Here is a 16364-nt window from a genome sequence, read left to right on the forward strand (position 1 = left end):
AGGGAAAGAAAAAAAAAGACTGAAGTAATTATACATAGTTGCAATATTCTAATAACATTTGAGATTTTAAAAGACTAACGAGATTTGTGATTTAGATTTCAAATCGTTTCAAATGATTTATAATATTTTAAAGAGCTCAATGAATTTTAAGTAATTGTTGAAGATAAATGATTACAACACACCTTCTAACACATTATTCTCAATACACATTTTTTTATTTGTTAAAATTTGAATAATTTTCATAAAATTTAATTTCATATATTTAAAATTGTATCAGCCATCATTATTCTATCAAGATAATTCTCAATGATGATTGTTACCCTTATGTACATAAAAAAAATGGTATAAACAACATGATAGAAGTAGTGGAATATGGAAGAGTCCATGATAAAAAATAAATAAATAAATAAATAAAATAAAAATAAAAATAAAAAGAAGAAAAAGACTCATAAGTGTTTTAGTAGAATTGTTGGATGTTTGTATTTTAAAATCCATTCTACAAAACAATCATTTAAAATCTATATATATATATTTTTTTTTAATTTTAAGAGACATTTTGTAAATTATGAAAAATCTTAATTGAATACTATCAAATTTCATTTCACTCTTAAAATAGTATTAGTAATCATAATTGAATACAACAAGAATTATTTATATTCTTTAAATATCTTGATGGAATACCACAAGATTGTTTTATAACCAAAAAGTCATTTAAAATCTTTATTGAATAATCTTCCAGTTATAGTTCAACGAGCAAATGTTAATATTGTTAGGTTAATCATTATGACCCGAGTTCGAACTCGAGATCTTGCAGCTATATGTCAGTTTCTGATGGTATTTATCATCTCGTCTACATATCCTAAAAAAATCTCAATTGAACACACCCTCGTAAATCAATCACATTATTTATATTTTATTTATTCAATTTTACTACCTACACCCTTTATTTTTCTACCCACACCCCATCAAGTTTTCATAAAATTAGAATATCCAAAATGTCATTTACTATTTTACTCATTCTTAAACTTTATTTTGTCTCTTTCTCTCTTCATCACCATCACTCACCTCATAATATCTCACATTCATATCACATACTCGTATCTCACACTCATATCACATATTCATAACTTATATTATTCATAATTCACACCCTTCACTCATAACTTACACTCATAACTCTCCTCTTCTTACTATGCTGAAAGTCACCAACAAGATATGTTTATTGTTCTATTGAGTTTGTATTTTTTTCTTCAAAATCTAGAAATTTTACGTGATCTTAATCACGTTCGTGGTAAGTTATACACTGTACACAAACTTAAATCATGCATCGTTACGTATTTTGTGCTCATGTAAATGTACATAAACGGAAATAACGTACATGTACATAAATTGAATTCAAGTATATGTAAAATTTTACAGTGAGTAGGAAAAATGCGTAATTAAACCCAGTTCACATAAATGTATGTAAATTGAGTTTACATATATGTAAAATTTTATAGTGAGTAGGAAAAGTGCGGACTTAAACTGAGTTCACGTACATGTAAGTAAACTGAATTTTAGTATATATAAAATTTGGTAATGAATAGGGAAAATGCGTACGTGAACTGTGAACACATATACATACGTGAATTCAATTCACGTAATTTGCGTAAATTCAGTTCGAACAACAAACATTGAAGAATAGAGGTTGAGTGGGAATGAGAGGATGAAAATGAAAATGAAGGAATGTTGTGGATTTTAAGATGGAAGATAAAAGGATAAGAAGAGTTGATAATTTTGATTAATGATAAGAGCAATTTAGTATTTTCAACTGTGTGTAACTAACAAAACAAGAGGTGTCAGGAGCAAAATTGTTATTTATTTATTTGTTATGACTTTGGGCCAGAGCATGCAAAATATGGGCCAGAATATGAGCTCATAACTTTTTATTTATTATTGAACCCAAAAGAAAAACTTTATTTATTATATACGTGAACACATATACATACGTGAACTCAATTCACGTAATTTGTGTAAATTCAGTTTGAACAACAAACATTGAAGAATAGAGGTTGAGTGGGAATGAGAGAGGATGAAGATGAAAATGAAGGAATGTTGTGGATTTTAAGATGGAAGATAAAAGGATAAGAAGAGTTGATAATTTTGATTAATGATAAGAGCAATTTAGTATTTTCAACTGTGTGTAACTAACAAAACAAGAGGTGTCAGGAGCAAAATTGTTATTTATTTATTTGTTATGACTTTGGGCCAGAGCATGCAAAATATGGACCATAATATGAGCTCATAACTTTTTATTTATTATTGAACCCAAAAGAAAAACTTTATTTATTACATACGTGAACACATATACATACGTGAACTCAATTCACGTAATTTGCGTAAATTCAGTTCGAACAACAAACATTGAAGAATAGAGGTTGAGTGGGAATGAGAGAGGATGAAGATGAAAATGAAGGAATGTTGTGGATTTTAAGATGGAAGATAAAAGGATAAGAAGAGTTGATAATTATGATTAATGATAAGAGCAATTTAGTATTTTCAACTGCGTGTAACTAACAAAACAAGAGCTGTCAGGAGCAAAATTGTTATTTATTTATTTGTTATGACTTTGGGCCAGAGCATGCAAAATATGGGGCAGAATATGAGCTCATAACTTTTTATTTATTATTGAACCCAAAAGAAAAACTTTATTTATTATTAAACTCAAAAGAAAAAACAAAAAATTATTTTTTTGTTGTTGCAGATATTTTTTTTATATTCTATTTTATTTAAAATTATCTATTATTTTAACTTATAAAAGATCGTATTCTCATTCTGGACTATCTAAAGGATAACTTTTTTTATAGGTGCATTTTTTTCTCTGGTAAGAGGTCGTATATAGTCATTTTTTTATAACAAATAAATAATAGTTAGTTTAATAAATAAAAAATAATTAAAAAAGAAATAAAATTATATTAATAAAATCAATGAAAATACATTTAATAAAAAAATGTTAAAGTTAATTTGATTGAGTAGATATGACAAAATAAATAACGTGTTATATTATTTTAACAACTCCCTTTTGTCATATTTCGTAGACAAATTAGCAACTTCGTTACAACTTCCTCTTATTTTATTACAATTATTTCTTCTTACATTCAAAGTTATATAAAAAATAATTGTAGTAAAAAAACGAAAAAAATAAGAGAGTTGTTAATATAATTAATATTTATTTTAGCATATCTACTCAACGCATTAACTTTGATTTTTTTTTCTTCTATTAAATGTATTTTGTTTGATTTTATTAATATAATTTTATTTTCCAATTTTTTTATTTATTAAATTATCCATTATTGATTTGTTATAAAAAAATTAAAATAAAATAATTAACTATAAAAAAATGTGAGTGTAAGACGGAGATGGATCATCCTAAAAATAAGAAAAGTAGGACATTTTAATATCCAATTTCAATAATAAATAATTTTGAATATAAAAATAAAATATCCTGTTGTTACTGCTGCTATGGAGCAATATGTTTTTTCCATGTTCAATAACAATTACGTGTTCTTTCTATGTTCGAATAAATTTAGCAACCAGTGCAGTCTTTCATAGTATAAATATTTTCAATGAAAATGTATTAAAATTTGGAGATAGATATTATTATTTTTCTAATCAAATAAATACGACATTTTAATATGATATTAAATAGGACATAACATGTTCACCATAATAATAATAATAATAATAATAATAATAATAATAATAATAATAATAATAATAATAATAATAATAATAATAATATTTTATGTTTATTTTTATTTTTATTTTACTGGAAGTACAAATGACTGTCTTTCTATAAACTTTTGAAGAATCCAAAACATGCAAAGCCTGTTAATTAATGATGGTAAAATCTGACTGCTATATATGTCAATGCATCTGGTGAAATTCATAGCTGAAAAAAAGTTAAAAGTTTACTAAAGAGGATTACATCATAAAGGAGAGAAAGCTTTAAGAGTAAAAGTTCTCGAATGAATGTCAGAAAAATGCTTGCATAATGTTGATCTATCACATATAGGTCAAGGACCAAATAAAATACACACCTTATTAAGTGCATGTTTGGATTAATTGTAAATTTGATAAATTTATGGAGGATACATGTATAATTTAATTGGAGGTTGTTGCCCCTGCAAAGAAAAAATCTACTACAAAAATGTATAATAATGTTTAATTTGTCCCGATAAAAATATTAGACGTTGTCTCCCCATAAAAATTAGTTGTTCTCTCCATAAATAACTTCTTTTAAGAAATTAAATGTAGAAAGTTTTTTTTTGTTGAAATATAAATGTAGTAAGTTATAAGAGATACATTGAGTGAATTGAAACTAACGTTAATAAATCATGTATTCTTCTAATTTTTATCATTCTTTTAACATTAAGTACCCACAGTGTTTCAATAACAAATACATCATATATTTTAAAAAGGAAACACCGTCTTATATATTATAGACTATTTTGGGGGATTTTATTTTATTTTTTATAAATATTTTATAGAAGTTTAAAACATTTTTCTTTTCTGAACATATTGTAGACTATTTTCTTGCCCCTACTATGAAAAATTTCTAGTGCTACACCATGATTATGCCAAATTTATAGCTAATCCAAATATTCACTGATTAATGTTGCCGCCACTAAAAAAAAATAAAAATCATATTAAGAGAGTGTACTAAATGGAATTAATTAGCCCCATGTCACAAGACATGAATATTCTCCATAACATGAAGCAAAGCACAAACTAACCCACATACCAAGTTATAAAAAAACAAAAATAGAAAAGAGCTCATACTCTAGAGAATTAAAGTGAACTTATACTTTGCACTAGAATCAAAGTAAACCAAAACAGAAGGGAGAATAAAAAAAAGTTATGCTAACAGCTTCCTTGCCACATTTTATAAAATTTCCATGCAATTCACACCTACAAATACTCCAATGATGGCTCAATTATTGTCATACCCTCTAGCTTCAACATTTCTAGCATTTCTAGCTACAATTAATCTTCTTTCAATGGCCACCTTCATTTTAAGGTCTAATAAACTAGTCCATGCATTGAGCTTGTTTTGTCTCATGCTAATGATTCAAAAGGGTGATGCCTATGATTTCATAGTTGGAGGCCAAAAGGGTTGGAGTGTTCCAAGTGATTCCAATATCAATCCTTTCAATCAATGGGCTGAAAAGAGCCGTTTTCAAATAGGAGACTCCCTAGGTCAGTTATGCTATTCATTGTTTGGAGTGTTTTCAACTTGATCTAAATTAAATGACATATTGTCAATTGGATTAATAGATTCTTTTTGTTACATTATTGAAATTTTTGTTAGAATTTTTATGATACATGTTTTTGCACAAGGTAAATGCTAGTTTGATTGGAGAAAATATTTGTTTGTATCAATTTATAATATTCTTATGATACATTTAAAAGGAAAACTTTGATTAAGATTTCAAATTTTGTACATGCTTAATGCAGTGTTCAACTACCAATCTGGCCAAGACTCAGTGCTTTATGTAAAGAGTGAAGACTATGCAAGTTGCAACACTGCTTCACCTTATGCAAAATTCTCTGATGGTCACACACTCATCAAACTCAACCAATCAGGACCTCATTTCTTCATCAGTGGAAACAAAGACAACTGTCTCAAAAATGAGAAGGTAACAGTGATTGTGCTGTCTGACAGGAGCAACAGCAGCAGCAACAACAGCAGCAACAACAACAACTCATCAAACAATGCTTCTCCACCTTCACCACAATCATCATCATCATCACCTCCTTCACCAGCACCTGCTAACCAAGATGGTCAATCTCCACCTCCAGACACAAACCAAACACCATCTCCTACTACTAGTGATAAAGGACACCCTCCTCGAAATGGTGCTGCTTCATTCTGTGTTAGCTTAGCTGGTTCTGTTGGAACATTCATGGCTTCAGTTTTAATTTTATCTAAGTATATATGAGTGGTTGGGTATTTTTTATTTTTTTATTACATTTTTTTTATTCTGATCTTTGTTTCCTATATTTTGAGTTCAGTACTATGAACTAAGTGTTTGGTTCAATGTTGGATGTTGTTTGATATTTGTTTGTGAAGATTGAAAAATAAACTGACAATAATTTATATATATTTTGTGTGCTTCTTGCTCAATAATGAAAAAATGTTGTACATGTTGAAGTGAAATATGAAATGAAATAAAAAAACCCATTTTTTATGCGGTTCACCAAGTCAATATATAATCAGATATTTTCCATTTTATTCCAGCAACATATTTCTGTGTTGAAGCCGTACATATAAAATACTAAAGCATATTATCCTAAATCAATGGCATACAAAGAGAAAAAGGAAAATGAAATTAACCCAAAGAAAGATCATGTGAAGTGGCTGAAGCTTTTGTTTACCATTTCCTGTGATTTTATTCTTTATTTAAATGCCACTTGTTATTTCTTATATACTCCTACCTATCTTTTGAATTTTATATATATATCAATTTTATCCGTGATGTATTATGAATCTTATAAATATCAATTTTATCCGTGATATATTATGAATAAAAGAAAAATTCAAAATATGTTCACGTTTTTTTGTACATTATCAAATCTACGAAGAAAAAATTATGATTATAACAAAAATTAACTTTAAAACTTGTTTGGTTGCAAAATATTATTTTCATTTATTTTTTTATGCAACTATTTCAAAATAAGGAATGCAATAATAACAGTGATGTTTTCAGATTATCAATAAAAATAAAATATTTAATTGTTCTTTAATTTCGCAACGGTGCAGAGGAAAATATGGGATGACACACGGACTTTTGCCAGTATACCTTAAACCAGTCTGGTGCATTATGCACCTTGAAAATCCTTGTAATTTGTAATGATCATTTTACTGAAGTAACTAGTAACTAGAAAATTACATTTGTATGATTTTTATCATACAGTGCCTATATAAAACAAACTGCTACAATACCTCGCAACGAAGCTGGTTATAACAAAATTAGAAGCATTGCGCTATACAAAATTTTGCCTATCTATCAATAATTTTTGCCAAGCTCAATTTTTTTCATTGCTTTAATAGTGTTATGCAGAATTGAGTCAACGATTCCAGCTACCTGAAATCACAAAAAGGCTTGTCAACAACAATATAATTAACAATACAAGCATAAAATTAAAGCATCTAGAATAATAGAAAATACAAACCGTAAAAACACCCCCAATAATGGCACAGACATTCGTAATAAAATGTGAAAAAGACTTCTGGTTTTCTGTTATTAAGACCTGCAAACAAAACAAACATTGTAAATCTAAAATAAACTTACCAAAAACTCAGTGTGCAGATTTATTTAAACCATAAAATCCATGTTCAAACCTGCATGGGGGAGAGCTCAAGATGGAACTTTGCAACGGGAATGTCTATACTGTGTGCCACACTGCTGTGCGCTGTGTACTCATACTCCTCAATTAATTTATAACCTGTCCTGGTTATTACCTCTGTTTTAACTATCTGAATATAATGCTCGATCTGCAGGCACAGATATCATATTAATGTATAACAATGCAGTCACTATAAATCTCAAATATCAGAGATACTCATATTTCTGTATTTAGCAGCATCCAACCAAATAGAAATAATCATGATCGGGATCATCAAATGACAACAGAATGTATCAATGAGAAGTTGTATTGTATTATCTCAGTGGAAACTAACACAGTATAATAATTAACAAATGAGTGAAGAACCAAGTTTTATCGTCTCCACTACATATTGATTTATTTCAGTACAGTTGTCTCCATGGTGGGTGCTTCAAACAGAGAATAGAGGAGCATGCAGATAATAATAAGGGCCAAAAACATTGAACATCTTATAGAGTGATATTGGCAGAGACTTCAAGAAAATAGATGTCTATGTCAAAGCTTTTAAACTTCTAATGCCTGACATTTAAATATTCCTCCCGTGTCATTGTATCAATCTCCCATATTTGTGCTTCGCAAAGTGAAAAAGTGAACTTGGCAGTTGAGAAACTTGAAGACATAGGGAAACTCTACAAGTACAGAGAACAAGTGATTTTTGTTCTAATTTAGTGTGAAAATCTAAAAGCATTCCACATTGTACCTAAAGGATTTTCCAGATGAGATAGATTGTTTTATGGCTGATCAACAAACTTACAGAGAAGGACAAAAGAATCACAACCAATTTTATGATGGTTTTGAGTGGTGCACGGTAAGGCATTATAAAATGAAAGAAAGGACAGAAAAAAGAGAAGTAAAAACTTCACCAGTTTTCTGTACATCTATGCTATCGGTAGCATCTTAATCTTGCAAATGGTGATTGACATACCTTGTCCCATAAAAATATGCAATCCAACATTCTATACCAACCATACAAATTCCAATAGTAAAGCTTGCACTAAGTTATAAGATTTTTTCATATAAAATATTAAACTTACAGTAACATTTCCTTCCAAATCACGGGTATTGATAAATGATCTGCCATTCAACCTGTCATGGTTGATACCTATGTATGGTATCCAACGCTTCACATCACTCATGGTTCTAGGTGTCACTAGCTTTCCAAAAGACAGATGGTTTATGACATGTGACATGTTCATTTGAGAAGCATCAAAGGAATGTGCATCTGATCTAGCTGAGACAATCAAGCTTCCTGGAACCTGCAAAATCCTATACATTTTATATTTCTTTCAACATATTGAAAATCTAGGGAAAAACGTAGAAATGTTACTTCCCCAATTCATTTTACTTTTGTTTTAACAGCTGAAGTTTTTATTTTTTGAATGGAACAACTGATGTTTCTATTACAAGCAGAAGAAAAAAAACAACCAAGGAAAACTAAGAAATGTAAGACCCCCATAATTCATGGTCACATCAGAAAACTAAGAAACAAGAACGTTTTCCTAAAACTTAAGGTTGAATGATAAACTTTAACAGAGTTTACCTTTTTCACACGCACATATCCCTCAACTCTACATCCACCGGTTGATGGTGCTGGTCTTTTCACATTTTCTGTTGCATTGGATTTATCCTCCAAAGCTAGATGTTGAGATCCCGTTGAGAGAGATGCCACTAAATTTTCCATTGTCTGCAAACGAAGAAGTGGGGTTTAATTACATGGAAAAGCATTAAGAAGTCTATTGTAAAGTTAAATTTGATTCAAATTATTTTAACTCAAAACTAAGTATTGCAAACCTTGACTAGGCTTTCTGTATCACGATCTCCATAATAGGACTCATGTTCGTGATGTCCATGGTCACTTCTGAAATAGAAAAAGCATTCAACAAACTAGCTTTATTCAGAAAATGCAAAAATTCAGAGATCCAGTCACCTTCAACATGATGCAGTATTTAGGAAGTGAAAGACCTCTACAGACAAAGGAGAAAACCAATCATTATAAAAGAACCTACACTGTCTGTCTACTAATAATGATTCATTGAGACGTTCAAAGTGGTAGTTGAGAACTTCAAAGAGGTAGTAAAGTCTTGATAACTTCACCAAGTTAGCTTTATTTACCAATACATCAACAGTATTTCTATTTATACAGCTGATCCACAGGAAATACAGCAGTGCCATGTTACGAAAATGTATTCACCTCCTAGAATGAGTAGTCTAGTGGTTTGGATTGGGACACCAAAGGAGTTATATGCAGGAGTGCCTCTTACATTTCCCCTGTCCCTAACATATATATTAATTACTAAGTACTAACATTCGCCTATAAAAAGATATGGTTTCCACAAAATGCTCTTGGAATGCACCTGTTTTATCTTCTTTTTATCAACTAATGACAGAAAAATAAACCCGTGTTTGAACAGACTCATTTTCATCCGTTTGTATCCATTTTCAAAAACTTATTTCGTGATACTTACCATTTCTCAGTGAAGGATTGTCATTACCTTTTACACATATTTCAATCAATCACTTTCACCCTCACATTTCACTACTTCAGAGTTGTTGAATTTGTGATTTCTGTATCTATATCATCCCTCAGGTACTTATTCAGTGGCAAAATAAACCCATCTAAGAGGCACAATGGGAAGACAAAGCAACAATCCAAGCAGAGTTCCCTAACTTCAACCTTGAGGACAAGGTTGTTCAAGGGGTGGATGGTTTGTTAGGTCCCAGGTTAAATATAATGATAAGGGAAATACTCTCCAAGTTTATCATAGAAGGAAAGTTGTTAGTTAGATAGTTCTAGGCTAGTTAGTTATTTTGTTTGTTAGTTTCTGTTTTATTAAGTCTGACCTATGTTCTATAAATAGGCCAGTTCTTCCCATTTGGGAGGATTGGATTAATTTTGTTTCAAGCACCTAAGGTGTGGCTAGAGCTTGCTCTAGAGAGGGAATTATAATTCACTGTGTATCCTTTTCTTAACAATTGAATAAACTTAAGCGATGAATAAACTCCGTTTCTCTATCCTTCAAGTTAGAACTAGCACGATCTTAACATACATAAAATTGCTGATTCAAATTTTAATGTAGATAAGATTTTTTTTATCAATTATCTGACAAATGAAAATGATTTTACTTTAAGAAGTTATAACCTGACATCACTTCCTTTCCGAAAGATGCGAATAGACGGATACCCTTGTATGTGATGCCTGAACATTGAAAACGAGAAACAATGGTATAAAAAAAAAATAATAATAAAAAGAGTATAGCAACAGCACATGACAATGTCAACAAACCAAGACAAATAAAGTAACTAATTATAATGAAGAGAAATTTCATGCTCAAATTAGCAAGTGTAGAAGAAAGTGTCCGATATTTGTTTTCTTTTTCAAACTATGCTAAAAATGTCTACAAAACCTATTACATGAAATCTTTTACAACATTGCAGATTCTTAACATGATCCATTATATATTTCCTGTCTGCAAGGACAGAGACATGGCACACACAATAAAAACTAAACCTTGAATCTAAAGGAATCGACAACATGCAATTTCTAGTACATCCAAATTCTGGTATAAAAAGTTAAAATTTATTCTCAATTGTTTCAATTGATGAATTTCTTTTTCAAACTATGCTAAAAAAGTCTACAAAACCTATTACATGAAATCTTTTACAACATTGCAGATTCTTAACATGATTACAAGATCCACTATATCTTTCCTGTCTGCAAGGACAGAGACATGGCACACACAATAAAAACTAAACCTTGAATCTAAAGGAATCGACAAGATGCAATTTCTAGTACAACCAAATTCTGGTAAAAAAAGGAAAAATTTATTCTCAATTGTTTCAATTGATGAATTTCTTTTTAAAGACGTATATTTGAGAAAAGAGAAATACTAGAAATGCACTATTTGATACACCCTTAAAAACAAACTCCTTATTATTGGATAATTTCATGTGGGTTTCACTAAATAGTGAGTGGCTCAGATTATTTAGCAGGTTATTGTGACCCACATTAAAATCGGCCAATAAAAATGTTTAATGTAGAGTGTGCTAAAAGTGCATTACTAATTTTATCTTTGGGAGAATATTATGAAACTAAGTGTTTGTGTTGTTCTCCTTCTGCATACATCCAACAGAAGTTTAAAGCAACACAAACAGAAACATAAACAGGCAAAAATTTAGTTTGGAAGAGGTTGAAGTGGAGGGAATAGTTTTTACAGAACAAAAATTAGAGGTGAAAGTTACATTCCCCTTTTACGTGGGAATAAAATAAGAAGAAAAAGAATAAAATCAAACCTAATTTTTACAGAAAAAATCGAAATCTTTATAAGTGACGAGAAAAAGTAGGGGGAAAAAATCAATATACAATTATAGTATCCAAAATTGTAAATTCATACTTCTCATACAGGTGCATGCAACTTATAAAATTCTCTCTTTATTCTCATTCACTTTATTCATATGGAGTCTAAACATGGAAGAAGAACTTCAAAAAAGTGAGTAAAAGAAAATAACAATGGTATAAGGTATAGTTAGCACTTTTACTATCTTCATTGTCAACTTATTGTTGACAAGTGCTGGGGTAAATGCAAAATATAACTTATTTCCAGGCTTCAAAGAGTTGGATTACTCATGTTTTCATCTTCTTTATATAAGTACCCCTACAACGTTACTAGCATCTATATGCATTTTGACAATTCTAACCTTAATATCCAGTAATACCTAATAAGTGATGAGCCAGACAAATTAATGAAAGATTCAAGTTCTTATCAGGGTCAAATTGGCAAATCCACTTCTAAATACATATGACACATCATCATTCTGCTGCACTTGCTAAATATGGTAAGAACCAGAATGGAACCCACTCACACATATTTCTTTTTAAGATCTCTCCAACATTCTCTCTTTCAGAGGGCAGTTATCACCCTTTTTACTTTCCAGTTTCTACAACTTTATTCTCTCTTTTTTTTCTACTAACATAACCAATGTCTACCTACACCCTGTTCTTTCTCCCCTCTAAGTTCATCAGAAGCTTAACCTTCATCACAATCTAAGCACTTCTTTTAAAGGCACAGTTTTGCAACATTGTCTCTATGTATGATTTCAAAATTGAAAATGAAAGAAAACAAATTTCATTGAACAATGGATAGAAAAAATAAGTAGAAAACTATATAAACATCAAGTCAGTAAATTAAATAGCAATAGTACCTCCTGCATAAATCACCTTCTTCAGTGCAATCTACCTTTGCCAAAATAATACGCCCATCCATTTCTGGATCATATCTAAATAAAATGTAATGATACACATGTGGGACATTGAATTAGCAAGGTGAGAGTAGACCTTCTATAATGTATTTTCAAGAAGTTAGAGAAATAATTAGTCAATAAAGAAGTACCTCTCTCTCATTATATTAGCTGCCTTCTCCCATGAAGGTTTCTGAAACAAAGGAGTAGATGATAAATCCAGGTAACAAGTCCAGAATCTATCAATCATACCATCACCCATTAAAGAAAATAACTTCTATATAATTGATTTATTGTACGAAAGCAACTACAAATAATCTTATATGGACCGATTATATGCAGCTATTAGCACCCTTTGCATGACATATCATCGCAACTTTGCATTAATCACTACTGAAGTATATCTGACGGTGAGGATGCACTAAAGAATTTAATTAGACTTCGCCACTGCTACTGGGTTTGTAACTAAAGGGAGATATATCTTTTGAAGAACAATAGTACAGTGTTGAAAAATTTAAAATGAAACAGAAATCTCAATGTAGGAAATAACAAAGACATAAGACAGCGCCCTTATTTCTTGAATTAAAGAAGAGATAAAGAAATAGGATAAAAAATTACCAAACGTTGGCACCAGGAACACCAAGGTGCATAAAAATTCACAACTGTAATTGGAAACCTGCAAAAGAATACTTAAAAATGGTGTAAACAATGCATAACAGCCATGCATTTTAAGTGAAAAAAATTTAGAAAATTGAGCTCTTGATAACGAAAAAAAATCAAATGAACTGGTCTACTTACTGATGAACATATTTATCAAACTTCTGTGACGTAAGTGGGAAAGAACCTTCAACAACTTCAACATCGACTTCATCGTCATGCTTAACAGCATTTGCAATCGTTCCCGAGTGAAACTCAGAGCCAGTGGGTCTTAAATTTGAATCAATAGAAAACTTCCGAATTGTTTTTGTTATATTAAGCCTGTTCTGTAAATAAGAAGTAAAAAATTAGGAACACATACCAAAATGTCACGGAACAAGAGATAAGATGTCATGTCATAAGCGAGTGTAACGCGAATGAGAAAACAAAGTAATAGAACGTAGAAACTTACTGTTCCCAGCACGTCATTCACATCGACTGATGCAAACTCACACGAGAGTGCAGGAAAACTGCAAGATAAGATGAGATTATCAGCCGGCAAAAAGAGATAGAGGAAAGTTTATAAAGAGTTTGGAAATTAAATTAACATGCTGATAATAATACTGGGATTAGCTACAAGTACTGAATAAGTTGGGAATGACTTGAAACATGTAGAAAAAGTGATCAGGTGTGAGAGGTGAAGGCATCGCATAGGCAACGCTTGGACATCATGTCAATTTCACAAACCATCACTACACATCAAGAATCAATATTGACCCCCAGCCTTTGGATGATTATCTTGTAATATCCCCATCAGACTCCTAATTTCCACAATGATCCGATAACAAGCTGGCCCAGTTTCATCAAAAAGGCCTACCAACACCCAGTTTGGTAATGAGCTTGAAAGGCTTAACAAACTCTTAACCTCTCTTCATTCTACAAGTGTATTTAAAGCCTCTAAAATGCCAAACTATAAAGCATTTTGTTTAATGAATTAGCCAATACTTTAGCAAACAACTCATGGATCCCCTAACAAGCTGGTCTTTACAAATCCCTAGTGGACAACTATGTATTCTTCAAAACAACAGCATCAATTTGTAAATACAGGTGGACAGAAGCTTGCATTTTTTGTTGTAAGTCAAAATTCGGGAAAACCATGAGGCAACCAATAATTTGGATATATTAAGTGTCGCGTTTGAAATATTTGTTTGTCTCGTATTATTTGCCATTTTAAAATATCAATAAACACTAATTACTTTTTTCTTCACTAATACCTTTATTTATTGTATTTCAATCCACCTAACTACTCCACAAACTACTTTATAAATAAGGGACTTTTAGGCAATGAAGCTAATTTTATCATGAATATTAGTGCAGTCAATAATTTGCCTAAGATGTGTGCATAACCTTAAACAACATTTAATATGAGACAGATGGAGTAGTAAATAATACTAGTTAAGACGCAAACATCCATGGCCCTCAGAGAAACATCATAATTAACCAAAGACAGCAAATACCAATTTATGTTTTTACCTGATATTGAAATCTATGCGTAAAAAGTCACCATCAGAACTCTTGTCAACAATCACAGATGTAGAGGTGCTGATAGTAAAATAATTATTTAGTTCCTGAAACAAGATTGTAAGACAAACATCAAAATAAAAGTTAACACCCAATTGGAGTATTGAAACTTGACAAAACCAAATAGAAGATGTTCATAATTTGAAACACATGTAGTAAAGGACCCAATATCAATCTAGAATACATACATTATGTTAAACAATCGACAAATTATAAACAGGACGAGTTAGCAACTTACCATTCCAAACAAAAACATCATGGCGAGAGCTGCCAATATGGATAATCCTGCTCCTGATAACGACGCCTCAGTCAAATCTCTTGGGATTTTTCTGTTGACAAAAGTCAACAACAAAATGTCGCATATACAAGACAAAAGTATTATTAAAGGGAAAAGAAAATTAAAATTAAAAAATAGAGGCACACATGCATTCCTAAATTATTCAACATTCATAAAATTTACATCCAGTGTGGTGGTGTTCGTGTTAATAAAATTCAAATCGAATAATTATTGATGAAAAGTTACAACAAGTCACTTCAAAAGTTCAAATTCAAGTCATAATAGGAGAGTCTAATATTAATTCTCGTGTCTCATATTAATTTGCACGCTAAATTTCAGTTCATTCACTTATTCTAATGCTAACACCAGAGTTGATTGTTCTATTACGCTGTGCATTTTCGATGTGAATCTCTTTCTAAATAACTCAATAGAGAGAAGAAAAAAAAAGATAAAATTCATCAAGATGCGAAGCATAAAAAAAACAACAAGTCTACATGCCAATTAACAACTATTTGAGGCACGAATGCACGAGTTCGGAACAAAAAAAAAAAAGAAAAAAAAAGAGATGAAAATTGTGACCTGTAAAAATCGACAGCTTTGATTTTGCTAGCAGAAAACATGGCGGCAAAAAGGTGAAAATTGAAGGAGAGGAGAAAAGTGACGAAGATTGAGAGTGTAACGGTGTTGGATTTCAGATCCAAGTAGCTACCTCTTCTTCTTCACCTGTAGCTTATTACTGTTTCCCCTCTTCCTCACTCTCTCTCACAGAAAAAAATGTTTAAAATATTATTTTTCTGGTAAATAATATTTTCTCAATTTTTTTTTCGGGGGGTAAATATGATTTTTGCATCTCTTAAAAAAATTTAGTCAAAAGAACATCTAAAATATAATTTTGATTTTTGCATCTATTCAACTTTACATCGTATGCGTTTATAGTTATTAAAAATAATTGAGGAAATTCTTTTGTTAAAAGTATATTATTTTATATTTTTAGAATATCTTTTTCGTTGAAGGATAAAAAACACATATAAAAAAAAAAACTGTTTATAATGGAAAATAGTCAATATTATACTATTGGTTGTACAGAATATAAAAGAGTAATGTTATTATAATTCAAAACTTTAAATAAAATAGCATAAATACTATATCATATAAAATATATTAAATATAATTTATATTTCATATTTATTACGTATCAACATGGGTA

General features: G+C 30.3%; 2 protein-coding genes across 2 annotated transcripts; one reads left to right on the forward strand and one right to left on the reverse strand.

Annotated features, from left to right (window-relative positions):
• The first annotated feature begins 4952 nt into the window (after positions 1 to 4952).
• Positions 4953 to 6239, forward strand: LOC101492904 (early nodulin-like protein 9). Its single transcript, XM_004505389.4, has 2 exons — positions 4953 to 5238; positions 5497 to 6239. Exons 1-2 carry the CDS (start codon positions 4965 to 4967, stop codon positions 5979 to 5981), a joined length of 759 nt encoding a protein of 252 aa, XP_004505446.2. The 5' UTR covers positions 4953 to 4964; the 3' UTR covers positions 5982 to 6239.
• Positions 6240 to 6757: 518 nt separating this feature from the next.
• Positions 6758 to 15951, reverse strand: LOC101493235 (protein disulfide-isomerase 5-4). Its single transcript, XM_004505390.4, has 15 exons — positions 15737 to 15951; positions 15119 to 15209; positions 14833 to 14927; positions 13772 to 13829; positions 13462 to 13646; positions 13282 to 13339; positions 12816 to 12856; positions 12628 to 12702; positions 10568 to 10624; positions 9220 to 9286; positions 8969 to 9112; positions 8463 to 8684; positions 7385 to 7537; positions 7216 to 7293; positions 6758 to 7127 (listed from the first exon to the last, which is right to left on the reverse strand). Exons 1-15 carry the CDS (start codon positions 15775 to 15777, stop codon positions 7050 to 7052), a joined length of 1443 nt encoding a protein of 480 aa, XP_004505447.1. The 5' UTR covers positions 15778 to 15951; the 3' UTR covers positions 6758 to 7049.
• Positions 15952 to 16364: the final 413 nt, after the last annotated feature.

The sequence above is a fragment of the Cicer arietinum genome, chromosome 6, assembly GCF_000331145.2.
Source record: "Cicer arietinum cultivar CDC Frontier isolate Library 1 chromosome 6, Cicar.CDCFrontier_v2.0, whole genome shotgun sequence".
Lineage (NCBI taxonomy): Eukaryota > Viridiplantae > Streptophyta > Magnoliopsida > Fabales > Fabaceae > Cicer > Cicer arietinum.